The sequence below is a fragment of the Bos grunniens genome, chromosome 25 (assembly GCF_055505025.1).
Source record: "Bos grunniens cultivar Pamir isolate PY7600 chromosome 25, Bosgru_T2T1.0, whole genome shotgun sequence".
NCBI lineage: Eukaryota > Metazoa > Chordata > Mammalia > Artiodactyla > Bovidae > Bos > Bos grunniens.
The window spans coordinates 5,739,888-5,767,522 of NC_141189.1; the positions used below are offsets into that span (position 1 = coordinate 5,739,888).

General features: G+C 48.3%; 1 protein-coding gene and 1 long non-coding RNA gene across 3 annotated transcripts; one reads left to right on the forward strand and one right to left on the reverse strand.

The window, feature by feature from the left end:
* The first annotated feature begins 28 nt into the window (after positions 1 to 28).
* On the forward strand, positions 29 to 23,302 carry ARPC1A (actin related protein 2/3 complex subunit 1A). Of its 2 annotated transcripts, XM_086373973.1 has the most exons (11): positions 29 to 140; positions 1,022 to 1,094; positions 5,645 to 5,736; positions 7,945 to 8,049; positions 13,382 to 13,604; positions 15,901 to 16,008; positions 17,575 to 17,787; positions 20,142 to 20,217; positions 20,430 to 20,623; positions 21,447 to 21,537; positions 22,906 to 23,302. In XM_086373973.1, the coding sequence occupies exons 3-11, from the start codon at positions 5,673 to 5,675 to the stop codon at positions 22,942 to 22,944; spliced, it is 1,113 nt and encodes a 370-aa protein (XP_086230099.1). In that variant the 5' UTR covers positions 29 to 140; positions 1,022 to 1,094; positions 5,645 to 5,672; the 3' UTR covers positions 22,945 to 23,302. The 2 variants fall into 2 exon arrangements, with proteins under 2 accessions (XP_086230099.1, XP_086230098.1); XM_086373972.1 differs by lacking the exon at positions 1,022 to 1,094.
* Positions 15,561 to 25,897, reverse strand: LOC147344808 (uncharacterized). The gene is made up of 3 exons (XR_015154316.1): positions 25,688 to 25,897; positions 24,485 to 24,630; positions 15,561 to 16,147 (listed from the first exon to the last, which is right to left on the reverse strand). It is a non-coding gene; the product is annotated as an uncharacterized LOC147344808 (long non-coding RNA).
* Positions 25,898 to 27,635: the final 1,738 nt, after the last annotated feature.

The window sequence follows — 27,635 nt, forward strand, 5'->3', positions numbered from 1 at the left end:
CCGTGGCCACTTCCGGGAACTGTCAGCCGCTCCCTCTGGGCCTCGGTCCTCCGCCCGCGCCCGCCGGAGCCTGTTCGCGTCGACTGACCAGAGTCCGCGAATTCAACGCTCCGAGCCCGTCCGTACGGCCCCGATCCCAGGTAAGGGGCAGCAGGGGCGAGCTTCGGGCCCTGCTAGCCTCCCCTGGCCCGGCCTCGCTCCCGATCTGAACCTGCGGGGGCAGTAAGGCGGGGGCTTAGGCCGCGGGGCCCGGAGGCGGAGGGGAGGGGCGGGCCGGGGGAGGGGGCGGGGAGGCGGTGTTCTCTGAGGGGCCTGCCGAGCCCTGGGGTCCCCACATGCCCAGATCCATTTCTCAGCGATTTTCAAGTTCCGATGCTCCTCCAATGCCAGAATGAAAGACTGCTTCTCCTGCGCTTCCATCGTGGGCATTTATCACAGGCGCTAAAATTGTAGTGAATGGGATCACCACCCTCACCCCCGATCGCGCGTCGCGAGGCACAGTTCATTCCTTTCTTCAGCGTCTAGAATAGGGTCCCTGAGCGCAGTAAGCGCCCCTGGAATGTCTGTTCCTGTCTAGGGCAGCCCTGTATCCTTCAGCTATAGGGGGAACCTTTCCGAACCTGCGAAGAAGCCTCCGCCGAGTTCTTTAAGAATCTCCCCGCTTGAGTGCCGCCTTCCCCTAAGTCATGGTCGACCCCTGGCGCTCGTAGTCCTGCGTGCAACCTTTTTTTTTTTTTTAAGCACCTTTCTCATTTCTAATCCTCGAGTCGGACTGCCCAGCCTCCCTCCCATCCCGGCACCACCACTGCTTGGATGGCCCTGGGAAGGTTGCTCGTCTGAATCCCCGTTTTCTTATCTACATTAATAAGATCCTTAAGGGGTTTCTGAGGCTCCAGTGAGCTTGTTTGCATACATTGCTTAGGATAGCCCCTGTCCCTTAGTATGTGCTCAGTTAAGTTTTATTCGTGCTTCTTACATTCTCTGTGTGTCTTCCCTTCCTCTTCTACCCTTCTCTCCCCAGATTTGTGGACCAGAGAAGTGTCAGATTTATGTTTCTGGCCCCAACCTGGTATTGCTCCACTGCTGGGAATATGGTAGGCCCTTTAATACATTGTGAGCTTTCCTGGTGGCTCAGATGGTAGAGCATCTGCCTGCAATGCAGGAGACCTGAGTTTGATCCCTGGGTTGGGAAGATCCCCTGGAGAAGGAAATGGCAACCCACTCCAGTATTCTTGCCTGAAAAATCCCATGGTCAGAGGAGCCTGATAGGTTATAGTCCATCTGGTCGTAAAGAGTTGGACACGACTAAGCTACTTCACTTTCTTTAATACATGGTAGTTTAGAATCTTTTATTATAAAGCCATCTGTTCTCATACTGGGGCTTTGGAATCAGAAGGCAGTGCTAACCTACTTTTATCTAATTCAACTCCTTGCTGAAATTACCTAAATTATCCTAGTTCTGCCCTCTTTCTTTAATCAGTTTTTAAATCTAACCTTTTAGTATCCAATAGACCCTGGGTGTTTCAGGTATCTATTAAAAAAAAAAAAAAAAAAAAGGAGAGGTATCATTCAGGAGGATATTTTTGCCAGGTGAGGGAGTAGGTAGATGTAAGTGGCTGCTTCTCCCTCAAAGTATTCAGAGACCTTCCAAGGTTAATTCATCTGCTTATCACAGTTAAAGGAGGGGATCATCTTGGAAAAATAAATCTCCTGCTAGGAGGGAGAGGATCAGTAATTCCATCTAGTTAACTAATCCTAAACAGGTTCTCCCTAATGAGGTTTAGTCTGCTGGTCAAGGCTGGAATTGGAACCTGTCTCTGAACACTGTAGAGGGTGTGGTGACCTTGTCAGAGTACCTGGTATTGCTGGGTTGGGTGATGAGAGCAATTAAAAACTGGATGAATCACAGTCTCAAACACTGACCTTAAGTAGGAAACTGACATCCCTACTGTACAATTACTTTAAAGCTCCAGGGCCAGGAAGGTAAAGCCTGTGTAGGTGTTTCCAATTGAGAGGGTACTCCCTGGGGTGTATTTCTGGGGCAGGTTCAAAAGCCTTGGGTCAGAGGGAGAAAGGGAACTCATTTTTTGAGTATGTCTTTGGGGGTAGGCTTTGAACCACATGTGTTCACGTGTTCTCTCATTTAATCCTCCTACCACTGGCCTTGCTATGTCAGTTCTATGTCCATTTCACAGATGAAGAAAAATGAGTTTTGGAGATAGCAAGTGACCTGCCCACGGTTTCCTGGCTAGTGTGTGTCAAAGCCAGGATTCAAACCCAGGTCCCCTTCGCTCCACCACCCATGGCTAACCAAATATTAGGATGACTCAAGTGATAGGTAGAGAAAGGAACTGAGGGATGGACGGGTCCCCTGGAGTCATATTGTGCTACAGAGAAGTCATTTTCTCCCTCTCCATGCTGGCCATTAAAAAGTCATAAGTAGAAGTTTGTTAATATCATCACCTTTTTTGTCTGTCCCTTTTTCTTCTCTCTATCCTCAATAAGACAAGCTTTCCAGTTTTCACTTAAGTAGAAATCACAGTTTAGAAATGATAATTATCACCCTAGGACAGAAGGTTTCTTTTAACTAGTGAAAAAAAAAAAAAAACCCAAGCTGTCATTATTCTCCTTTCACTGAGTTTCATGAACACATGCTGTGTTCACTGGTGGTGTCTTATGAATTGGACGAACATGAATGTTGTCTTGGTCTACAGACTTAAAATAGCCACATGATTATAGAAGTACAGGTCCTGAGTGTAGGTCCAAATATGGAACCTGAATGATATAACAAAATTAGAAGTGCAATTTTAGAAGTTAATTATGCCATTGAGTAAATGTTTACCTCTTTTGAAGGCTTTGCTCCATTGCTTATAACCCTGAGTTTTAGAATGAGAAAGCCTTTATGTTATTTTGAGTAACTGAGTAAAGCCTTTTGTAATGGCTAAGCATCAGAGAAAAAGAATTACGCATTGAGCATCTGGAAATTTATTTTTCAGAAGAAATTTAGGCAGTTTTACTTGAATTCATTAAAAAAAATTAATTTTCAGTTAGAGACTTCACCTGTGAGTTGCAACTTGCAGAACATGTACAAGTAAAAAAAAAAAAATTAATGATCTTGAGCTTCCCCTGTGGTCCAGTGGTTAAGAATCTGCCTGCCAATGTAGGGGACATGGGTTTGATCCCTGGTCCACAGAGCAACTAAGCCTGAGCCTGCTGGCCGCGACGACTGCAGCCTGTGTGCTCTGGAGCCTGTGCTCTGCTATGACCCTCTCTCCTCAGCTAGAGAAAGCCCTCCTGCAGCAGTGAAGACCCAGCGAAGTCATAAATAAATAAATAATTGTTTGATTAATTACCTAAATATCGTCATTCTTAGAATAGAATGGAAAACACATTTCTCAGCCAGTTCAAGATATCAGATGTTTTATTTAAGGGTATATTTATCTCTTTTTGACCCTTGGATTCCTTAACAATTAGCAGAGGCATTTCCTTTGCTTTCCACTGAGATTGATTTCTGCTTTGTCTGCTGAATTCTTATTGTTCACCTCATAACCTTCTGGTGGCCTTCCCATTCATTTCCTGCTTACATCAGAATTCCTGTCTCACATTTCTGTCTCCACCCTAAGTTGACTTGTACTTAAAGCATAGAATCTTCAGTGCTGTGAGAATGCCTCTTAGAAATGATTTTAAGGGGAGAGGTGGTAAGGGTTGGGGGAGGGCACCTGGCTACTTTGAAAACATTTCTCCTATTTCAGGTAAAGGTTGCTTCATCAGTCTCTCTAGATTTGGATGCCTGTAAAAATAGAGAATTTGATAGGATTTTTTATTTAATGAGTTTCACAAACTCTGCTTTTCATTTAGTTACAATAACAAGTTTAGAGGATAAATAACAAACACCTGCCTAATCTTCACCAGTTGTTAACATGTTGCCACATTAGCTTTTATACATCTACTTTGTTGTCCTGAAGGAATGAAAATAAATTACAGGGGACTTCATCCCTAAAGCTTCATCTCTATCTCCTAAGAGTCGGAACATTCTCCTACCTATGGCCAACCATTATCATAGTTGGGCTTCCCAGGCAGCGCAGTGGTGAAGAATCTGCCTGCCAGTGCAAGAGACTCGGATTCCATCCCTGGGCCAGGAAGGTCCCCTGGAAAAGAGAATGGCTACCCTCTCCAGTTGGAGAAGGCAATGGCACCCCACTCCAGTACTCTTGCCTGGAAAACCCCATGGATGGAGGAGCCTGGTAGGCGGCAGTCCATGGGGTCGCACAGAGTCGGACATGACTGAGCGACTTCACTTTCACTTTTCACTTTCATGCATTGGAGAAGGAAATGGGAACCCACTCCAGTGTTCTTGCCTGGAGAATCCCAGGGACGGGGAAGCCTGGTGGGCTGCTGTCTATGGGGTCGCACAGTCGGACATGACTGAAGTGACTTAGCAGCACCCTCTCCAGTATTCTTGCCTGGAGAATCCCATGGACAGAAGAGCCTGGCGAGCTACCTTCCATGGGGTCTCAAAGAGTCAGACATGACTGAGCGACTAACACACACACATTATCATAGTTAAGAAATGGAAAATAATTCCATGTTATGTGATAGGTAGTCTAAATTCAAATTTTTCCTATTTTACAAAATATATTTTTGATGGCTATTTAAAAAATGTAGATTTACAGTCAAGTTTCATTTATAAAATTTGGTTTTTATAGCTCTTTTAATCTAGAACAACCTCCCCCAGGGACTTCTTTGGTGCTCCAGTGGTTAAAACTCCGAGCTTTCAACAGAAGCAGCAGGAGTTCAGTCCCTGGTTGGGGAACTAAGATCCCATGTGCAGTGCAGCGAGGCCAGAGAATTGAAAAACTAAGTGTACAATTCAGTGACTTTTGTAAGACAGCCACCCCACCCCGACTCCCAGCTTTTCTGAATAGTCCCGGTCAGTTCTTTTATAGGATGGCACACATTTCTGGTTTTAACTGTTTCCGCTTTATGTTATGTAACTAAGGCCACTCTCCTTTATTTCCTGTAAACTGGAAATTAGATCTTGAATGGATTTAGCATAAATGTTTGGCATAAATATTTCATAGGTAGGTTCACCATCTCTTTTATTACCAAGCTTCTTCATAGTAGCCCTGTGTCCTGTTTTCATGGCACAATTATTAACAGGGCCCGTTTTGCTCTCTTGGAAGTATTAAGTGGTCACTACTTATAAGCGATGATGTGCACTTCAAACTGCCTCCCTTCAGGAAGCCCATCAGATTATTGTTCCACTACTTAATGATATTAAGATAGATTACTTGGCTAAGGTGGTGACAGATTTTTTTTTATGGTAAAGGCATGTTTTTTTGTTTGTTTGTTTGCAGTTAGTAAATAATCTGTGGGTTGTTCTTTTGAGACTATGACTATCTCATACCCCAGCAGTCCTTAACTCATGGTTTTAGAGTCCTTTGATGACCTTTGACAGAATAAATTCCACATTGGTGGTTACAGTGCTAACTGTATTTAAATGATTAAGATTTGAAGTTGAGATTGATTCTCTTTTAATGAGAGAATAATGTTTTATTTATTCCCCAAACATTTCAGGATCCCCAGACAACTTAAATATGGGTTGCCTACTATTTTAAATGCTTTTTTCTATTTCTTGTTGCAGCTTCTATCCTTTGAAAACACTAAGAATAATGTCCCTGCATCAGTTTTTACTGGAGCCAATCACCTGTCATGCCTGGAACAGGGATCGTACCCGTAAGTATGCCAAGTATCGACTTGGCTCCTTTATCTCAGTACCACTGAGTCTCTTAGATGTTGGCATTTTTAAGAATCACATATTTCAGTGTCATATGTAAACAGGGACATAGCTTCAGAGAACTAGGTCAGTCAGCTGGGATTTTGATAAGGATTACTTTGAATCTGTAGCTTCACTATCTCTTTTAAAGCAATTCAGACTTGGTTTACTTTTTTTTTTTTTTTAATGAATTTATTTGTTTGTCTGGGCATGTGGGATCTTTAGTTGCCACATGTGGGATCTAGTTCCTTGATCAGGCATCGAACCAGGGGGACCTGCACTGAGAGCACAGTCTTAGCCACTGGACCACCAGGGAAGTCCCAGTTTGCTCTTATTTTTGAATAAATCTTTGGCACATAAACAGTATACTTAAGGTTGTTGTTGAATAAAGTGAAAACCTAGATATGGGCCTCTATGTGGATATTTCAGAGAAGGTGATGGCACCCTACTCCAGTACTCTTTCCTGGAAAATCCCATGGACGGAGGAGCCTGGTAGGCTGCAGTCCATGGGGTCGCTAAGAGTCAGACATGACTGAGTGACTTCACTTTCACTTTTCACTTTGATGCATTGGAGAAGGAAATGGCAACCCACTGCAGTGTTCTTGCCTGGAGAATCCCAGGGGCAGGGGAGTCTGGTGGGCTGCCGTCTCTGGGGTCGCACAGAGTCGGACACGACTGAGGTGACTTAGCAGCAGCAGCAGCAGCAGATGGATATTTGAACCATGGCAGAATGGTGAATCCAGAGCTTCTACTTTGTGATCACGTCCTAAAGCTTCATAGCTTAGTTTCCTATAATTCTGTCTCTACTGTCCCATCTAAAAATAGGGTTTTAGAATATTTCCAATTATGTTTAATAGAAACATAAGTTATAATTTTTCTCATTTAAACTAGTCGATATACTCAGTATCTTAAAAGTCACATTTTTTTGTTAGGCCACATTCTAATCTGAAACATAGTTTTCAGGTTTAAATTTAGATTTGGATTTTGAAATCCCTACACACATCTTGGAGATTTAAAGAAATATGTAACTGGTTTCCAGAAAGCACTTAAAGTCTTAGAATTTTAGAGCTAGGTATTTATTCCGTAGTTTTATCTTTAAACAGATGTGGCTTTCCTAAGGAGTGAAGAAAAGGGGATATGATAGATGAGGGAGCTGTTAAATGATTGACCTAAAGTTTGGGTCATAGACTTTAATTTTAAGAAATCAATTTTTATTTTTTAAAAATGTATGAACTAGAAAGGAGAAAAATATCATGTAAGTTCAAAAAGTCCATTATATATGTATATTCTTAATATTTTAGATTGGTTAAAGAGATTTCTCTTAAAAACAGATTTGTATTTTGTGATTTATATTGGCTTTATTGTAAAGAAAAACTTCAATTTATTTTATCAGTAGAATCAAAGGTATTTTTCCTTAGTAAACGAGTGGTTCCTATTTCGGTTCATGATAGCAATAATAAGAACCTACAAGCTATTTGTGGTGTTTCAGAAAGTCTACAGAAATTAAATATTTATCATTCGTAACATCAGACAGTAAACTAAAACGTCAAATATTTTACTGTGGCCCAAAATCATGTCAGTTAAGTATAGCTGTGTTGTTTGTTTGTTACTGGTTAGAATCCTTAATTGATAGTTGTGTATGTTTCTAATAAAATGAAATTTTTAGTTTCTCTTTAAAACGCTTTAAAATATGGGCTCCAAGTAGAGGTAAAAATAATAAAGGAATTCTTTAGGAGCCAAAATTGGAAACCATTTTCTAGAATTGCCTTCCTGTTCCTTCCTTCAATCTGTTTTTAAAATGCTCACTGTAGGAATTCCCTGGTGGTCTAGTGGTCATGCTCCAATTCAGGAGGTGCAGATTCAGTCCCTTCGGGAAACTAAGATCCCACATGCTGCCTGACATGCCACCCAGCGAGGCCAAAAAAAATTTCTTTTAATAAGTAAATAGATAAGTAAAATATCCACTGTGGGAATTCCCTGGTCATGTAGTGGTTAGTACTCGATGCTTTCACTCCCAAGACCTGGGTTCAATCCCTGGTCAGGGAACTAAGATCCCCACGAGCCATGCGGCACAGCCTGAAAAAAAAAAAAAAAAAAAAAAGCCCGCTGTAACAGATACCTTTTTTGGTGACAGGTTCAAATATTAACCTTTGACTTTTTTTTCCCAGAGATCGCCCTTAGCCCCAATAATCACGAGGTCCACATCTATAAGAAGAACGGGGGCCAGTGGGTGAAGGCCCATGAACTCAAGGAACACAATGGACACATCACAGGTAAAGGGAGTGGGCTCAGTGCGGCATTTCCCAGCACTGCACACTCTTGTAGACAGACAGCCTAGTAAAGAAGTCAGCCACCCTACTCAGAGTCGTGCAGCACTTACTGAGCTGTCTTTAGAGAATTTGAGAAAATATCCTAATATTGACCTCGGTCTTGAAGTGTGTCTCTGAGCCCCGCTGGTACACAGAACTCTGCTAGTGTTCCTGAAAACAGCCTCTGGGGACTAAACAGCTTAGATGGAGATGAGACATGAAAGCCAGAACCAGACAGCACGTCAGCTGGGTGAAACTGCCAGCCAGGCTGGGTTCGCAAGTCGTGAGGGAACACCGTGTCTCCCAGAACTTTCCTGTATGTTGTTTTTGGGGCGAGGAAGACATTCCAAAATATCGAAAAGGACAAAGAGGAGTGTAACCAAATACCCATATTCCTGCCACCCAGAATTAGCTGCTGTTTATCTTTTTTCCTGTGCCAGAAAATTTGGGAAATGAAAGATTGGATTATAAGGAGTGTTATTCTAGACAATGGTAACGCACCCTCTCACCCCCGTGCCCATTCCTGTCCCCCAGAAGGCGGTCTGAAGTTTGGTATGGTACTGTCCCTGTCTGCTTTTTATAGTTTCACTTGCATGAATATGTGTTATCGTTCAGTCACTCAGTTGTGTCCAGCTCTTTGAGACCCCGTGGACTGCAGCATGCCAGGCTTCCCTGTCCTTCACTCTCCTGGAGGCTGCTCTGACTCACGTGCATGGAGTTGATGAAAGTGAAAGTCACTCAGTGGTGTCTGACTCTTTGCGACCCCATGGATTAGTCCATGGAAGTCTCTAGCCCAGAATACTGAGTGAGAAGCCATTCCTTCTCCAGGGGATCTTCTCGACCCAGGGATCGAACCCAGGTCTCCCGCATTGCAGGCGGATTCTTTACCAGCTAGGCCACCAGGGAAGAAGTATGTAGGTGGAGGTAGATCCAGCTGATTGCTTTTACCCACTGGTTAGCATTTCATGCCTCATTTGTTTATTCATTCCTGCACTGAAAAACATTTATTTCCACTTTTTCCTTGTGACATTGAAGTGCTAAATTGAGCGTGCCTAGGAAGATCTCCCGGAGAAGGCAATGGCACCCCACTCCAGTACTCTTGCCTGGAGAATCCCAGGGACGGGAGAGCCTGGTGGGCTGCTGTCTATGGGGTCGAACAGAGTCGGACACGACTGAAGCGACTTAGCAGCAGCAGCAGCAACAGGAAGATCTCCGTCCAGGAGCGAATATTTGTCTCTGGGAGACTTGCTGCACCCCAGGGCTATGCAGATCTCAGCCTTGCCAGGTGTCGTCAGCTGGCCTTCATCCCACCCACCCTGACAGAAGAGCTGGCCTTCCCAGGCTTGATAGAGTCAGACTGGCCCACGAGTGAGTGGCGGTCTCTCTCTGAGTTGCATTTCCCTGGTTCATAGAAAGGTTGCTGCTGCTGCTGCTAAGTCGCTTCAGTCTTGTCCAGCTCTGTGCGACCCCATAGACGGCAGCCCACCAGGCTCCGCCGTCCCTGGGATTCTCCAGGCAAGAACACTGGAGTGAGTTGCCATTGCCTTCTCTGCATAGAAAGGTTGAGCCACTGTTTATTAGCCACCTGGGTTTTCTTTTTCATAACTTCACTGTTCATAACTCCTAACCACTCTTCCACTGAATTTTTGTGTCCTTTCTTCTTGTCAATTTGTAAAAGACTGGATCTTAAAGCGGTGGTTCTGAGGCAGATTCCTAAGTGTGCAGTAACGTTCATCTTTGACAAAAACTCTCAACGAATAGCTGGGGAAGGTAACATCAGAGCAGTGTTGTTAAGAAAGCGTCAAGTAAAGGAGAGAGAAAAATGGAGCATTTTTACAAAGGTTTTCAGAACTTGGTGAACCGTTTCTTGATGCCAGATTTCAAGAGAATGTATTACTGTGCTGGGAAATCCTATCTGACAGCTTTTTAAAAAAAAAAACATACTCACTTATTGCTGTGTTCAGGAAGAACTCTTTATTCTTTGACCCTTAACTACTGTAGTTTCTTTTTTATCCTGTTTTCTGGCTGAGTGATTGAGCCTCTTGCTTTCAACAATTTGGCCAAGCACATCAAAACTTACTCTCCATAACATTTCACTTACAAATTTCTCACGTCTGTCTTGGGTCTCCCTTCTTCTCGAAGTAATTTTTGCACTTAAGTGGGCAGCACAGGGACTGATGGTAAATGTTTTGTTTTTTTTAATTGGGACCCTTGAGTTTTGCCTCTGATTCTGATTAGCATAAAGATATCTTTCCCGCATCAGAAAAAAACAGCATATTTTGACCTTCTGCACCCCTTAGATTGTGTCCCCAGCAAAAACTCATGACTGTCTCTTCTGGCTTTGACCAGTGATTTGTGTGTGATGCCAGTCAGGGGCCAACTGGCTGTATTACCAAACTAGCATCAAAGACATAATTTCTATTTTGGTTGCTGTTTCTTTCCCACGGCCTTATTTCTATGAGGTTTGGCCTATTTCCATCAAGTCCCTTTGCCGGTGGCCTTGCAACCTAAAAATAAGCACCCTCATATTTTAAATTGGAATTTTAGCATTAGGAAATACTGAAAAAATGAGAAAAGGCCAAGATGAAAGACCAAAGAACTAGCCAAGAAAGTGAAATAGTTTTGTCCTTTCTCTCCCCTGCTTCTCCTTTGGAATCCTTTGTACTTGGGCCTGTTTTCTGTCCAGATGCTCAAATGACATTTTTCTTTTTTAGATCTGAAGAAAAAACTGTTGTTGGAAAAGTCTAAATATAATTCTGTGGCAGGAGACCAAAGATCAGACATACTTTCTCAGAGAGATAGTAACTATGGAAAAAGCAAACGCCCCTCTGAAGTTTTTTAGAAGAAAAATCTGCTCAGTAGTACAGAGGAAAAGAATATGGTGTGCATCAAAGGACAGCAGAGTCTGGTGCTTTTCTTTGACTTTATTGTTGTTAAATATTTGATCACCATCTCTTAAAAAAAAAAAAAAGATTTTACTGTGGAGTTTTAAACAGATGGCGTATAAAAGAGTAATGCAATGAGCCCAGCCCCTATATACCCATCACTCAGAGTCAACAATTACCAATTGGTAGCCAGTCTTGTTCTCAACTCACTTTCCTTCTTCCTGTTCTGTTTTCAAGCACATCCCAGACATTGCCTCATCTCACATTTTCAGTTCCTGTCTCTAAAAGATAAGGAGTCTTCAAACAGTAACCAGTACAGTTGTCAGTTGCTTTAACTGGCATCCTCATAAGGTACACACATGGTTGGGATTAACTGATGTCTCTCCAGTTCATGGGTTCCTTCTCTTTTCCTTTGCTATTTGCTTGTTAGGAAACTGGAGAGATCGGTTGTCGGTCCTGCAGTGTCTGCCAGAGCCTGGGTTTTGCAGACTGCAGGCACTCAGTGCGTCACAGGTTCCTTCATGCTCTGTTTCCGTAACTTGCTGGTTGAGGTTAGGAGATGGCAGGTTCATGAAGGAGGCACGTAATGTCAGGTCATCTTTCTCTCTGTGATGTTAGCAACTGTTGATGATCTTTCCCCTACCCGTTATTTTAGAAGTGGCTGCACCATGGTAAGACTCTCTAGCATTTCCTCTCTATTAATTGGAATGCATTTATAAAGGACACGCTTACCTTCACCTACTGTCTGGTTATCCTGGAATGCAGTTTGTAAAGGAAAAGATGGGACAGACGCTCGAGTCCTTTCCTTTTCTTTTGAAGTCTTCTCATGGCAGGAAAACAGAAAAAAAAAAAAGATGCAGCACTAAATTAGCAAGAGATGAGAACTTGCCTTTTACTGACCGTCTGCCTTCCTCACTTTTTAACAAGTATGTGCTTTTGCATTACATTTCTGGGAATGTATCATAGATCATTTTAACCAAAGCAAGAAGGTATGTGCCTTAATGTTCATGCCGATTTTATCTATTCTATTAATAATAAGTGATTGGAAACCAAACATACAACAAAAGGATGTTTTGGGAAATTATTGTGATGAGATCCGTGTTCTAACATAATGTATAACCACTGCTAATTTACTGAAAGCAGAAGAAAATGTTTGCCATGATATTAGTGTCATTTGAGGGAGGAACATGTGTAGATATGAGATGGAAGTAGAGCTTTTTTTACTTTCCTGTATGTCCCATTGTGATGTGTATCTTGTGATAATATGTGGGTTTGCTGTTGTAGTTAAAAATAAAAATTTAAATCTTAATAACAAAGGCTGCAAAGCTATCCTGTAATGAATGGTTTTAAATAAAAAATGCACATCACTGAGAATATACTCCCCCATCTTTGTCCCTTTAGTGGTATGAATAATTGAGCTGACTGCTCCGGTAGGTGAATGAATATAAACTCCTCACACTCCTAAAGTCACTGCGATTTATGACTAAAGGAGACTTTGATTCCTATTTTTTTATATAAATGTTAAGAATGTTGATTATTTTTAAGGAAACACCTATAATAAAAATTTCTTAGTGGTATTTCTATAACTTTAATGTTAAATTATATTTATGGAAAATACTTCATCAGTAAGTATAAAATGACTGAGTCATAGCAGATTTTACTCTTGGTGTATAACAAACTGCCCTTGACTTTGGGATCCTTCAGAGAGGCTTCCCAGGTGGTGCTAGAGTTCCGTTAGTGGTAAAGAACTTGCCTGCCAATGCAGGAGACTTAAGAGAAGGGGGTTTGATCCCTGGGTCAGGAAGATCCCCTGGAGGAGAGCATGACAACCCACTCCAGTATTTTTGCCTGGAGAATCCCATGGAAAGGGAGCCTGGCGGGCTACAGTCCATGGGGTCGCAAAGAGTTGGACACAGCTGAGTGAGCACCGGCAGTACTGACTCTGTTTAGGTCTCTTCCTAGTTTAGATACAAAGATACTCAAAGACTCTCACAGAACCTGTATCATATAGGAAAGGCATTTTGTTTAGTTTAAATAGCAGCTACCTTCAGAAGAATCACAATTTATATTTTACCCTCTCTATACTGAAGGTCGTTCACCCTGTACATTGCTATATTAGACAACGGTCTTCAGATCAGAATTCTAAAGCCATGGGAGTGGGTGGTGAGAATGCCCCTGCTTGGTTTGGAAGCTCCACAGTTATAAAGCTCTGTTCTGCCTGGCCTTCAGAAGATCCTGAATTACAGAACTTTGCAGAGGAGCGTCCTTGCCTTGGTGATCAGGACCATCGGTGGGGAAGGACGGGCTGGGGAGGAAGGTCCCAGGCCCACCTCCAGCCCGGCCCACCTGCCAGTGCCCCGTCTGTTGCGGCTGGCCAGGCGGAGCTGATGCCCACCATGTCTCACTTGCAGGTATTGACTGGGCTCCCAAGAGTGACCGCATCGTCACTTGCGGGGCCGACCGCAACGCCTATGTCTGGAGTCAGAAGGATGGTGTCTGGAAGCCAACCCTGGTGATCCTGAGAATTAACCGGGCGGCCACTTTCGTCAAGTGGTCCCCGCTAGAGAACAAGTTTGCCGTGGGCAGCGGAGCACGACTCATCTCCGTCTGTTACTTTGAGTCTGAAAATGACTGGTGAGCGCCATCCGAGTATTTTTATTTCTGTCTGTGGAGTTGTGTGTGGACCGCTGTGTCCTCGGTGACTTCTTGAGGCGCTGGGTACAGGCTTAACTATAACTTGAGCTCTTCCACATCCAGAGATGTTTTTTTCCTTTGAAATTCTCCAATCTCTCTGAGCATTTTTTCCTTCTTCTGAGTACAAGTCCAATCTCACATCTTCCTCACATTAATATCGAGCTGTAGTTTCCATGTTCTGATCTCCTAACTTGTTTGTTCTTTAAGATGCTACGACTCTTTTCACTCTGCACTGTCTACATTGCTGTTTTCTTACCCTGATGTATATAAATCATAAACTTGAAAGAGTCCCCATGCCCTAAGGAATAGTTTTTTTTCCCCTATCTCTATTGACTAAAATATCTAGAATTCCTACAGAGAGCAGTATTCTCCTGTCTTTAAAGTTTGCTAACGAAAACTGTGTCCTGGTATAACATTTTACTTATCTAAACTGCTGAAGTAAAAATTGACCAAAATCTCAGAAATAAATCAGCCTGTTGTACATGCTTTATACTGTAAACCACTCGTAGCTGAGCCTGTCAAAATACCCAGGTGTATTTTATGGCTAAGTAACTGATTTTAGCTACTCCTTCCTGCTCACTTTGATAAGGAAACCACTCTGCTCTACCCGGCACGTGTTCAGAAAGGGTGGTAAATGCCCTCCAACACGGAATTGTCATTTAGTGCGAAACTGGCAGTGTTTGTGTTTGTACTAAAAATAGCCGAGTACACAGTATTCTTCCTGTGTCCCTGTCTGAAGCAAGGAAAGGAAGGGATGGTCATGTTACATTATGTAGTTTAGTAAAACCTCAGAAATTTTGATCATCTGTGAATTTGCAACAAGACTGAATTATGAATTAAAGACTGGTGGCCTTTCTTTCAAGCCCCTGTTAAAATAAGGATAACAAAATACTGCCCGCAAGAAATTGTTCAGAAGGTCACTGTAACAGGAGAAGCAGCTTTTTTCCTGGGTAGCCTTCAACCTCAGTGATTTGGCATTTTTATTCATTGAAAAATAGTTTCAGTACAGGTAAATTGGGCTTAACTGTGGGACACAGTACTGTCCCTTGAACAAGACGTGTGTTCAGTGGGATGTCTCAGCTATGGCATGGTACTTCATTGGTGGGATGCAAGGACTCTTAAAAAACCTCTAAAGGCCTTTAATGTCAAATAACTGGCACAAAACACATCAGACTGCTGTCTGTTTTCCAGAAAGGCCCCTATGAGAAAGATTCTCTAGAAAAGTGACCTAGCATTCAGCTCAAGAGTGAGTCTCCCAGCTCCTGAGTAATAGAACGGGATTGGTTTTTAAGCAGCAGTTTAAGGACAGAAATTGAATTAGGCCAGAATGATGACTGATCTTAGATATAAATAAACTATTTTGGGGTTGTTGTTGTTGTTGTTGTTGTTTTGGAATCTTTTTTGGCATGTGGAATCTTAGTTCCCTGACCAGGGGTTGAACTCATGCCCCCAAATTGGCAGGAGGAGTCTCGATCACTGGAATACCAGGGAAGTCCATAGGCTTCCCAGGTGGCTCAGTGGTAAAGAATTCGCCTGCAGTGCAGGAGTCTCAGGAGACCCAGGTTCAATCCCTGGAACGGGAGCAGCCCCTGAAGAAGGGCATGGCAACCCACTCCTATGTATTCTTGCCAGGAGAATCCCATGGACAGAGGAGCCTGGTGGGCTACAATCCATGGGGTCACAAGAGTCAGACACGACTGAAGCAACTTAGCATACATGCACAGAGAATTAGCCAGAGGCTCATATTCAGCGAGAGGTTCTCATTTCTTGACTTTTCTGTGAAAAAATAAATTTGCAGCTTCATAGAGACTTAGAAAGGGAATTAAACTATTTTACAACCAACCCAAACTTAACCCAAAACGAAGGAACAAATCACTGAGTTATTTGTAATAAAAATTTAAGTGATGTCAAACCTCCATATTTATTCCTAAGGTTAGGAATCTGAAAGTCCATGGTGGGGGGCGGTGGTACCAGAATTAATCTACAAATACACTCCCTAACGAGGATCCCCTGGTAGCCGGGGAAGTTCAGAACTGGCTGTTCTGGTGAAAATGTCAAACGGTGAAAAGGAGCAGAAGGGCCTCTGCGGGTCCCCCTTGCTCTTTTCCTTTATAGACGCACCTCCTCTCCAGCAGGAGCCCCGTGGGGCTGGTTTCACCTGGCGCACATCTGTGGGTCACCTGGGGACGGTTGCTTGATGCGTGGGTAAACTGAAATGGGTTTTCTCCTTTTGTAGGTGGGTGAGCAAGCACATTAAAAAGCCCATCCGCTCCACGGTCCTCAGCTTGGATTGGCATCCCAACAATGTCTTGCTGGCCGCGGGATCCTGCGACTTCAAATGCAGGTGGGAGCAGGCGAGGGTTGGCAGCAGCCTTCAGCTCCTCGTTCTCCATCCTTCAGCAAGGGTTTGTGCGGTTCCTTTCTTTTGTAAGGGACTGTGCCGGGCCCCACGAAGGACTCAAGAGATGAAAGGAGCTTGTGATCTAGAAAAGGAATGCCAGCATGTGCGGAAATCAGGAGGCAGAAAGAAGAGGGCGAGGAGGGGCAGGTGGAGGGGCTGCAGGGGCCAAACCAGGAAGTGTCCTCTGGCGGGGGGAGGGGGGCGCAGGTGCAGGGTCCCCCACCCCTACAGGTCGTTTCTCATCTCACAACCCTGGCAGGGGACTCTGTGCGTTCCAGAGTGAGGCTGAGATTAGCAAAACAGAGCTGAACAGGGCGCTGCTGGGTTCCTTCTCAGCTGAAGCTCTTTATTTGTCATGAGCATGGGCCTGGAAGAAACAGGGCCACTTTGCTGAGCGCTTTAAGGATCATACGATGTAATTGCTTTTTAAAGCTGTTCTTTATCAAGAAGGCTCCCTCCCTGCCCCCCCCAGCCTTTAGCCAAAAGAAAAGCAAATATATGTTGCTTCATTATTCGCTGGTTCGTGGGTTGGGAGATGGGGGTGCAAGCTTTCTTTAGTAAGCTGTGTGAAGACATTCCAGAAAACCTGTCTAATGATTTATATCCAAGAATACCCAAGTTCTTTTGGTTTGTTTTTTTAAGGATGTGTGTAAGAATTCGGCTGTGGGATGAGAGGACGGTAGCATCAGGTGCTTTGGGGAAAATGCTGACCCTTCTACTTGAGCAGCAGTGTAGCAGTTAGGGTTCAGAAGTTTTCAAAGCGAAGCCGTACAAAGAAATAGCACTGGAGGGCCAAGGGACTAGAAGGACCGACTCCCAGCTGTTCTCCAGCCCTTCTGCTTCCGTCTGGGTCAGAACAGCTTCCCACAGAATTAAGTCTTGGAATTAGAGGAGACCGATGACCCGAGGCTGTAAAGGACCCGTCTTCATCCCAGGCGAGCCCTGCTACCCAGGCTGGACATTGACACTAGGGAGAGCCTGCCCCCTCAGCCTCCCTGGTGCCCTTGGCTTTCTCTTGGGATGTCCCTTTCATTCTTCAAATGAGTTAGTACCGGTGGTTTCCTGCAGGGCGGCAAATCGTTTCCCCTCTCCTGCTATTTGTCCCTGTGGGCTTCCTGGACCACTGTTGTTGAGAATAATGGCGGGTAGCCTCATTTAGCAGAGACCGCCGTGGGCTGGGGAGGGGCAGGAAGGACAGCATGGTCCTCCTCCAGATGCCCTCCAGGAGGGAAGGGGAATGGCTTCTGTGTCCATCACCTGCAGATGCTGTGCCCGAAGAGCGATGCCTCATGGGCCATAGGCCACACTTGAACTGACGCGGAGGCAGCCCGCCGAACCTTCTCCTTGAGAGGTGCATGTGGGAACTTGCCTGTCGTCAGGTTTTGGTTTTGCTGAGTTGGTACCTTTGCGTCTTGGGGCGCCTGCCAGCAGCTGCCCATGGCCTGTTTCTAGTAGTACATACGGATGTTTTCATTCCTTTTTCCTTCTCTCTCTGCCCTTAAACCACAGAGTGTTTTCTGCCTACATTAAAGAAGTGGATGAGAAGCCAGCCAGCACGCCCTGGGGCAGCAAGATGCCTTTCGGTCAGCTGATGTCCGAGTTCGGGGGCAGCGGCACCGGCGGCTGGGTGCACGGGGTCAGCTTCTCAGCCAGTGGCAGCCGCCTGGCCTGGGTCAGCCATGATAGCACCGTGTCCGTTGCCGACGCCTCCAAAAGCGTGCAGTGAGTATTAGCCTTTGTCTGGGCTTACAGAGGAGCAGCGTGGGGTCTCTCTGCAGCTGGCCTGAGGCCTCCCAGCCCTGGTGGAAGTACAGGACACGAGCGTAAAAGTCCCAACCTGGCTGCACAGCAGCCTTTAAAGTCACCTTCACACGTTTAGATGGTCCATCTGGGGAGATTTTGAAGATTCAGGTTTCCCTTCCAGAAACACTTGTTAATGGAAATACCCGTCATGAATCCTCCGAAGGAGCCTCCTGGTTTGCTCCTGGTCCCAGAGTTCCTTCAGGTGGCAGTTAATCCATCCCTGAGAATCCCTCACAGCACGTGAGCGTCATCCCACAGCTTTAGATGAAGTGGGGGATGTGTTCTTCCTCTCTGTGGTCGGTGAGCAGAGCTCCATTCATCCGGGGCCTTGGTGATGGCCGACCCCTGGCAGCCAGCCCACCCGGGGTGCACGCTGGAGGGGCCAGGGTTGCAAGGACTCGGGGTGAGGAGGCCCCAGCTCAGCCCTGAGGAGGGCGGAGGGCGTCCTTCAGAGCTCAGAGCTCGCATCTGCTGCTCGTGCCTGGAGGGCAGAGGGGGCGACCGCAGTCCTTGCCGCTTATGAATCTCCGTTCTTTCCTGGCGCATCCTTCCACTGGCAGCTAGAGGGAGCCCACCTGTAAGGGTCTCCTGACCTGGCACCCTGTTCCCGGAAGCCCTCACATCTGATTCCCCCTGCCCCATGGCGGGAACAAAATGACATTTCAAAGAGAATGTCTTTTTTACTACTTGGATTGAACTGGTTGGTTTTTGTTTTGTTTTTAAATTTTTTTAAACATTCCCCCCAATCCTAAATTACATCATCTTCAAGATGATTTTTCTGCACGTATATAGACACACACATCTTTTCATTTTCAACGCCAGTGGGATTATGCTGTGCATCCTGTACAGTAATTTGCTCCTTGTCCTTCAGTCATGTTCTGATGTCATGGCTGCTTGCTTTCTGTAGTTTACTATAACGCATAATGAGCTCTGAGCAAATGCTCACAAGCCCCTGTCTACCGTCCTACTGATGTATTATTTGCCTTTTCCGGTGCTGCAAGTCAGATTACATCCTCCACCCTTCTCCATCTCAGACATAAGTATTTCATGTAGTAAGAGCTAGGTAAGCCACAGGAAAGCCTCGGATGAGGTGTTAGGACTTTAATCCAACGCCAGTCATGCTGGTGGAGGAGGCAGTTGGAGGTTGCAGGGGTGACTTTCACATGGAGCCATGTGAGCCTTCCCTGGTGGCTCAGTGGTGAAGAATCCACCTGCCAGTGCAGGAGATGAAGGTTTGATCCCTGGGTAGGGAAGAGCCCCTGGAGAAGGAAGTGGAAACCCACTCCAGTGTTCTTGCCTGGAAAATCCCATGGCCAGGGAGCCTGGCGGGCTTCAGTCCATAGGGTCACAAAGACTCAGACATGACTGAGCACAACCATGACGCATTTCTGCGGCATATGATCCTCCTTCATCAATCAGCACATTTGCTGCTGCATCTATCATTTCTTGGCAGGTGACCATGAAGCATACATGTACCCACACACATGGCCCATTCATGTGTGAGGTCCTGGCTGGCTAACACTGTGTTTTGTTCGTCAGTGGCCATAGCTGCAGGCCCACTGCCTGACGGGCACAGACTAGACTTCCATGAGTGTCTGTGGTCCCGGCCCACTAGGAGCCCCTGTGAGCCCAGACGAGGATGGTGTCAGAGAAGGGCCTTCGGTCGTGACAGTGACAGTCAGCTCTAGGAGGCCAGAGAGAGGGGAAGCCCTGCAGGCTGCAGTGGTGCAGGAAAGCTGCTTGTGGGGGTGATGAGACCCAGGCCGAGTTTCAGAAATCAGGGTGGACTTCAGGTGGGCAGGAGGAGGGCATGTGGGTAACGGGGCAGGGGGCCAAGGCCAGGGCAACAGAACCAGGAGGGGTGGGCACAGCCAGAGGGGCAGAGGCCCCTGCTGCTGCAGGTCACCTCGGGGCTGGCCCGTGCTGGAGATTGCTGGAGGTCACAGGGCTTCTCTTAAAAAAAAAAAAAAAAGATTTATTCACTTTAATTATTTGGCTGCGCAGGGGCTCAGCTGCCGCATGTGGGATCTTTCATTGCAGCGTGTGGGACCTAGTTCCCTGCAGGGGACCTTATCTGGGACCCCCTTCATTAGGAGCACAGTCTCAGCCACTGGACCACCAAGGAAGTCCTCACAGGGCTCCTCTTGCGAAGTGTCTGTCCTGTGCTGTCCAAGTGCTGTGACGCCCCTTGAGAACATGTCCTCTGTCACCCCCGTGTCTGACGAGGCTGCATGGCCCCTTCCAGTGCGTGTTAACCGGGTTCTCGTGTTCAGGGTCTCAACTCTGAAGACAGAGTTCCTGCCTCTCCTGAGTGTGTCATTCGTCTCAGAGAACAGCGTCGTGGCTGCTGTAAGTATTTATCTTATCTTCCCGCACATGCCCTGCGTTTCATTCTTGAGACCAGAACAGGCCGTGCACTGAGGCTGTGTGCCCTGAGGCTGAGGCACAGGGAACAGCAGCCTCGTAGAAGGAACGGATCCAGAGGCCTCTGTGGTGGGACCGTCCGCTGGGGGAGCTGGTGGGCACCCCCGCAACCCGGCCTGACAGCTCCCCCATTTCAGGGCCATGATTGCTGCCCCATGCTTTTTAACTACGACGACCGCGGCTGCTTGACTTTCGTCTCCAAGCTGGACATCCCCAAACAGAGCATCCAGCGCAACATGTCGGCCATGGAGCGCTTCCGCAACATGGACAAGCGGGCCACGACCGAGGACCGCAACACGGCCCTGGAGACGCTGCACCAGAACAGCATTACGTAGGTGCCCCGCCCGGCCGCCAGGGGGCGCCGCTCCCCTCTGCTTCCTGCCAGTCCCGTGATGGTCTGTCTGTGCCCTCCGGGCCCGGGCGACCCTTCAGGAACGGGGTGACAGGAGGCTGTAGCTTCCCGACTTCGGGCCCTTGTTTCCAGCTTGTCACAGAGAGCCAGCTCCACCCGCACCCCGTAGTCAGCCTGTCCTCCACACGCAGAGCACGGGCCCTGCCCTCAGGCAGCCTCTTCTGAGTCTCGCTGTCTCAGAAACGTGACTGAGAACAAAAGGAGACCGTCCTGAACGGCGTGTTCCTCTCGTAGGGAGCATCCGGCAGGAAGGTCAGTCAGACCCTGTCTGAAAAGTGACCGTAGTTGTCACTTCAGTCCTAGATTTCAAGTTATATGTACAAGTAAGATCATTCAGTTAGATTTCTCAGCAGCATCACGGTGCACACGAGGAGCCAGGTGGGTTTCAGTCATGCTTCACGAGGCCTCTAGTTTGTTCAGAAAGCCTGCCCTGACTGTGGCTGTGCCCGCCCCCTGCTCCCCCAGGGCCGCGCTGTGTGGCCCGGATCGCCCTGCTTCTCTTTACATCCCTAAGGTTAATGCCCATCCTTAACTTTTCCCTTTTGGCAGTCTCTTTTCTGGATACCTGGTAATAAAATTCATCTGAGCATTTTCTGAGTCAGGGTGCCCCAGACTACTATCCACAGACACCTTAAAGGAACTGGTGGACACTTGGTTTCCTGGAAACGCCGCTGAGCGTCTAGGAAGGCTGCGTTCGCTTCCGCCACGCCCCTCACTGTCTCTCGCTTGTGCTTCCTTTCAGTCAAGTGTCTATTTACGAGGTGGACAAGCAAGATTGTCGCAAATTTTGCACTACCGGCATTGACGGAGCCATGACCATTTGGGATTTCAAGGTATTGTCTGTACCTCTCAGAACACATCTCTTTGGTGCTTAAATTCTTCTTGTGAGAAGACTGTTCCCCATGCCCTTAACCCAACCGTCACCTGTAACGCTGGGCAGGAGTGTGGTGCGCTGGGCTGCCCCCAGGGGCTATTAGCAGGAGAGAGCCGCTCTGTCTCACTGAGGTGTCCGCACAGTCCCCGACGGGGAGCCGAGCGCTGCTTTCGCAGCGGGCCCGGGGTTGGGTCCAGCCCGGTCGAACTCTGTAGCTATGTTTTTATGAGCCACACCAACTCCTCTGACCAGCACTGGCTGCCGGCCTTCGGGTGCCGGGCCCGGGGGCTGGCCCTGAGGATTGGCCATGAAAGACCCTGGAAGGGCTCGTCTGGCGGGAGAGAGAGGAGGACAGGGTCGGGGAGCTGGGTGAGGAGGAGTCAGCACCTGTTTGCCCGTTGGGGAGTGTGGGGTTGGGGGGTGCTGCACAGACTGCCTGAGCGGCCTCTTCAGGCGGGGTGGGTTTCAGGTAGCAAGTGGTCTGGGCTGTGGTGGTCACCGTGGGCTGGGCAGAGACCCTTGGAGGAGCCTGGCATGTCTGTGGGCAGTGGGGGCAACTCTGGAGCCCACTTGGAGAGGCGCCCGCCATGATGTGTGGGCGGCCTGGGCTCCGGGCCTAGTGAACAAGTGACCAGGACGTGCCTCCAGCTGTGGTGGGGGTGGCCAGGAGGTTCTGGACCAGCGAGACTTGGGGGGACGGATGGAGGGGTGTTGTGAGTGAGGGACAAACCCCGGAGGCTTCTGCAGCCTCCAGCTTCGGGGTCGGGCAGGTGGCGGGGGAGGAGAGGCGGACCAAACCTCCAGAAGTGAAATGTTCACAGAACTCTGCCTATAGGGCTTCCACGACGATTGATGTTTCTGCTCCTACAAGTCTCCCCCCCTTGTTACTTCGCCGCTTTGGGGCGTCCGCACCTGTGTAATTAGCTCCACCTGGGTGGGTAGCGCCGTCCTCCTTTGATCCCTGCGGCCAACCTGCCTCTCCTTTTGTGCGCCCGTGAGCACGTCCTCCTCTGTGATCCGTTCCCCTGTGAGCCCACGCTCGGTGTTGTGGACCCGACTGGCTGCGTGGGGGTTACAGACGTGGGAGTGCCTGCCATCAGGGCACTAGAGTGCGGGGCCAGCGACACAGATGATATAAGCACATAGGAGCCTTCCCTCCCGGGGTGTAGCTCCCGGCCTGGGGACAAGGCAGCGCACAGCCTGAAAGGACCAGCAGGGGGCGCCCTGCCCTGGCGAGTCCGGGTCTCCGAGGCAGGTGAGGTAATGGGTGAAACGCTGGGCTGGCCAGTCCCTAGTGATGATCCGTGTTCTCCCCGCTGCTCCCCAGACCTTAGAGTCTTCCATCCAGGGTCTTCGGATAATGTGAAGCTGAGCGAGCCTCCAGACCCAGCATGAGGACAGACCGGCTGCGCTGGGGCAGCGCTGCCATTCGCACCGGGAGGGGAGCCCGCCGCCAGGAAACACTGAAGATGCACGTGGCGCAAACCTCGTTGTGTGTTTTGTTTGAATATAATTGGTGAAAGTGTTGGTTTTTTTTAAAGCAGCAGTGATTTGGGTTTTGTTTGGGGGGTTGTTTTTGTTTTGTTTTGCAATTTCATTCCATTCTTGACCAAAGCTTCTCTTTAAGTAGTTTATTATGGAACGTTGTCAACACTAACTTAAAGGAAGGGGTGGGGAGGTATGTAAATTGTCTGCTAAAAAAAAAATAAAAACACTGAATATGTTTTGGGTTTTGTTTTCCCTATACTGTTTGCATTTTTAATAGGGAAATGTGGGTGAACTCTTTGTCAGACTAATGAATTTGGGGGGCAGAATCTTAGACTTAGTTTCCTGAATCGAGCCATCTGGTATACCCTTCAACCAAAAGAACCATTTCTCTAATGCAGTCTTTAGCCCAGCAGGACTTGGGCAGAGGAGGCACCCTGTTCCCAGCTTGTTTAGAGACGACAGACAGACAGACAGACCTCTGCCGAGCCGCCTTTTCCCTGTGGAGCACATGTTGTCATTTTGGTTTAGAGATGATTATACCCAAACTCAGTTATCTTCATCATAAGGAGAAGCCAAGTTTGACATTTCAAGGCTAAGACTCCTGAGAGGCGCAACAAAGAAAAAGTGACTGGCGGGGAAAATGAATACAGCACGGCCTTGAGCGTGGCCTGGCCGCGTGCCCAGAAATGAGCAGTGGTTCCCACATGACTCTAGTACTATTAACGCGGGTAACTGCGTTCTCAAAGGACATCGTGATGTTCTGAAAAGAGCATCTTTTGCCCTGCTGCTGACCCACGGGAAGTACCACTTCCCTCCCGGAGGGAATCCCGGCCCCTGGCACCTGCCTCTGTCCGTCTGCTGTAGCGTCCGCAAATGGTGCAGACGCTGAGAGCTGGAGGAGGAGCCTGGTTCTCCCCTGGGGCCTCCAGAAACCTCCAGCACCCATTCAGGTACTGAGGCGGGCTGTGGGCCTCTGACCTCCAGCGCTGAAAGAGAAGGCACCTGCGTGGTCTCAAGGACCGCCCCCCTGCCTCCCCATCTGTGTGAGTTGTTCCAGCAGTAACAGAGAAGGAGTCCACAAGGTCCATTCAGGAAAGGGGAGGAAGGAGTTCCCTGGGAGTCTGGTGGTTAAGACTCGCACTTCCATTGCCGGGGGCATGGGTTCAGTCCCTGGTCGGGGAGCTAAGATCCAGCAAGCCAGGTGGCACAGCATAAAAAGAAAAGGAAGAAATAGGATCGGGAGCAGTTTTTCAAATAGGGTCAGAGCCCATCCAGAGGTTGTAGGAGAAAGCATTCTGCACCATGTGGAGTCACTTCTGTTTCAGACACATGGGGGAGTGTGGAAAAGGCCACAGCGTGTACCCATGGGGATCGTGACCACAGTACAGTTTGAAAGCCACTAAGGTAGAGTCACTCACCTGAGTGGGGGTTGACGAGGAGCCAACACTGCTGGTTCTTGCTCGGTCCAGCACGGCAAGGTGTGCCTCACACCAAGGTCCCCGTGCCAACACCAAGGGGAACGGTCGACAGGCATGCACTCCTCACAGCGGGCTTGAAACTGGGACTGCCACATTATAGAGATGAAAAAACTCAAGTCCAGAGAGCAAGTAAGGGCTGGTATCTCCAGAGCCCAGGGGGGAACCGCCAAGCATGCTCCCTGCTGGGCTGGGGCAGGGAGGGGAGCTGCCTGGCCACCCAGCACCACATTTGGGATATGGGTGCTATCACTGAAACCAGGAAGGGATCTCCACCCCCCACGCCCCACCCCTGGCAATACCTGTGTGGTCTCCTGGTAGACCTAGGTTTCTCATTGAGCCATGTTGATTGATAGGAACAGAATAAAGAGACACAGTAGGTGATTATTTAAACAGTTAAGCGACCCCATGGACTGCAGCCTACCAGGCTCCTCCGTCCATGGGATTTTCCAGGCAAGAGTACTGGAGTGGGGTGCCACTGCCTTCTCCAATCCCATGAGGAGACTAAGTAGAAAAAAATACGGGACTGTAAGTAGGAAAAAAATACAGCTAGCTGCTGTAAGCTAACGAGCAGGTTTGCTTAACTACAGAACCAAGCAGGCTTGCTTGGCAACAAAACCATGCAACAGACGCACGAGATATGCCCCCAAAACAATGAGACAATGGTGGCACGAGCCCCACATCCTGCCCAGTGAGCTCAGAAAGGTAATAATCCCTCGGACATGCTCTCTGCTCTCATGAAAAACAGTCATTGGTGGCTGTGTCAGGACAAGCAATTCCCCCGCCCAGCCTGGAGGGGGAGCTGATGATGGAAGCATGATGTCTACTCAAGAAACAGGTGTTCTCCCCCTCCCCACTTTTCCTTTGATTATAAACCTGTAGCCCACCAAGTTCTCGGGCTGCAGCAGCCCTTCGCCCACCTGCCTGTAAGCCTCACAAGCCCCCTAATAAATCACTTATTATCTATCACTTTGTGGAATTCTTTCTGTGCTGAGACATAAAGGGGTGGTATCAAACCTGTTCAGAGCCCCCAGATGACACCACATGGGTTCAGCGTGGCTTGGGCCGTGAGCAGGCCCAGGTTGAGGCGCACTCGGCGTGTGTACCTGGCCTCCATGCGGCATACCTCGGCCATCCCAGGCTTACCTTGGAAGGAGGCTTAGGGTCTCTCCTCTTTCTTCCTCCCCACAGGGTACTGGGTGGCATCCTTTGATCTCAGGGAGAGACCCAGTGTCCCCATCTGGGGGTGGGCACGGGCTGAGACTGAAGGAGACCAGGGTGGGCGCTGCTGGAAAGACTCGCTCCCTGGCCTCCTGCTGCCCGGGCCGGCCCACCACCGCCTGAGTCCAGAAGCCCAGAGCGAGGCTGCCCCCTTGTGACCAAGAGGCAGTAAGGCCAGTGCAGCGAGGAGGAAGGCGCAGAGAGCCGGGGAGGAAGGAGTTGGTGAGCCTGAGACCCTGCACCAGGCCTGGGCCCACAGCCCTCCCCAAGTGGGCTGGCCCTGAGAAGTCGGCAGGGGCGCGGGGCTGTCTTCCTGGGAACCCTGAGAAGGCAGAAAAGAAGGGAGTGTATCGCATTTTCATCCCAGGGAACCGGGGGAGGCAGATTCCAGGAAGACACACATCTTAGTTCTTGGAACTCCAGGTTCTCCCCACCCAAGGACTTGCTCCACTGGAGGCTTAGAGCACTGTCCCCCAATGGAGCCATTTCAGATAACAGCCCCCGTCGCTTCCCAGCTTGAGGTGTGTTCCCTGTCGCTTGGGTCTTCCCACAAGGACTGCAAGGCCTGTGAGGTAGGCGAGCAGGGCTTGTTAGGACTCAGCCTCACTTTACAGATGCGGAAACCCAGGCACTGCAAGAAGAGTGGTCTGAAGTTACACTCCAGGTTAAGCAGCTGAGTCAGAGCTGGGTTCAAGATTCTGACCCCACGAGTTCCTTCATTCATTGATTCATTAGGCAAATGCCTACCGAGTGCCTCCTGAGCGAATAACACAAACACGCTTTCTAGCATTGGCTAGCCAACTGGCTAGCCATTGGCTCATCAAATTAGCTCAGTTTCACAATGAGGGAAGGGGAGGCCTTGGATGTGCATATTTGTTAGAAAGCTGCTGGGGATGAGTAACAGAGAAACAACTCAGAAGTGGATTTCCCGGCTCAGGGCTCACGTATCTGAAACCCCTGGAGGCAGGCTGAGCTCAGGCTGCCGTTGGAGGTTGACCAGGGAGGGCTGTGGTCATTTCCTGGGACTTTCTGCATCTCAATCCCCACTACCCTCACTCCCCCACTCCCCGTGTCATCTGCTGCTGCTGCTAAGTCGCTTCAGTTGTGTCCGACTCTGTGCGACCCCATAGACGGCAGACCAGGCTCCCCCATCCCTGGGATTCTCCAGGCAAGAACACTGGAGTGGGTTTACCATTTCCTCCTCTAATGCATGAAAGTGGAAAGTGAAAGTGAAGTCGCTCATTCGTGTCCGACTCTTAGCGACCCCATGGACTGCAGCCTACCAGGCTCCTCCGTCCATGGGATTTTCCAGACAAGAGTACTGGAGTGGGGTGCCATTGCCTTCTCCGCCCTGTGTCATCAGGCTTCCCAAATTCCAGAAGGTATTGCTTTCCTCTCTGTCTTCATCCGAAGTCCTGGGCTTTGCTTTGACCAACTCTTAGGTCACAAGTCCAGGACTAGGGGATCGGGTGAGAGCGTTGCAGAGGGAGGAGGCCACCATCAGAGGTGGGGCTCAGTCCCACCTGGGGGAGTTCCCTGGGCATCTGCAAAGCTGGGGAGAGGTAAGTGGAACCCAAGGATTCAAGTGTCACCTCGGCATTGAAGTGCACTTGTCCTTATGGGAGGGGGGGTAGCCGGTACAGTTCACTTGAAACTTTTTTCTGACTAAAGCCATCACTTATATTTGCCACGGCTGGATGTGGTGGTGTGGAGTTGGGGGTGGGGGTCCTGCTAATAGCCCCTCAGTGTCTGCCCAGAGCCAGGAAGGAGCTAAAGTTTACCAAATACCCTGTGTGCTCATCTCAAAGTGCTCCTCACCTTTGACGCATTTCCTCCTCCCGGCCACCCGCAGGTTGGGATTGTGTAATGGGAG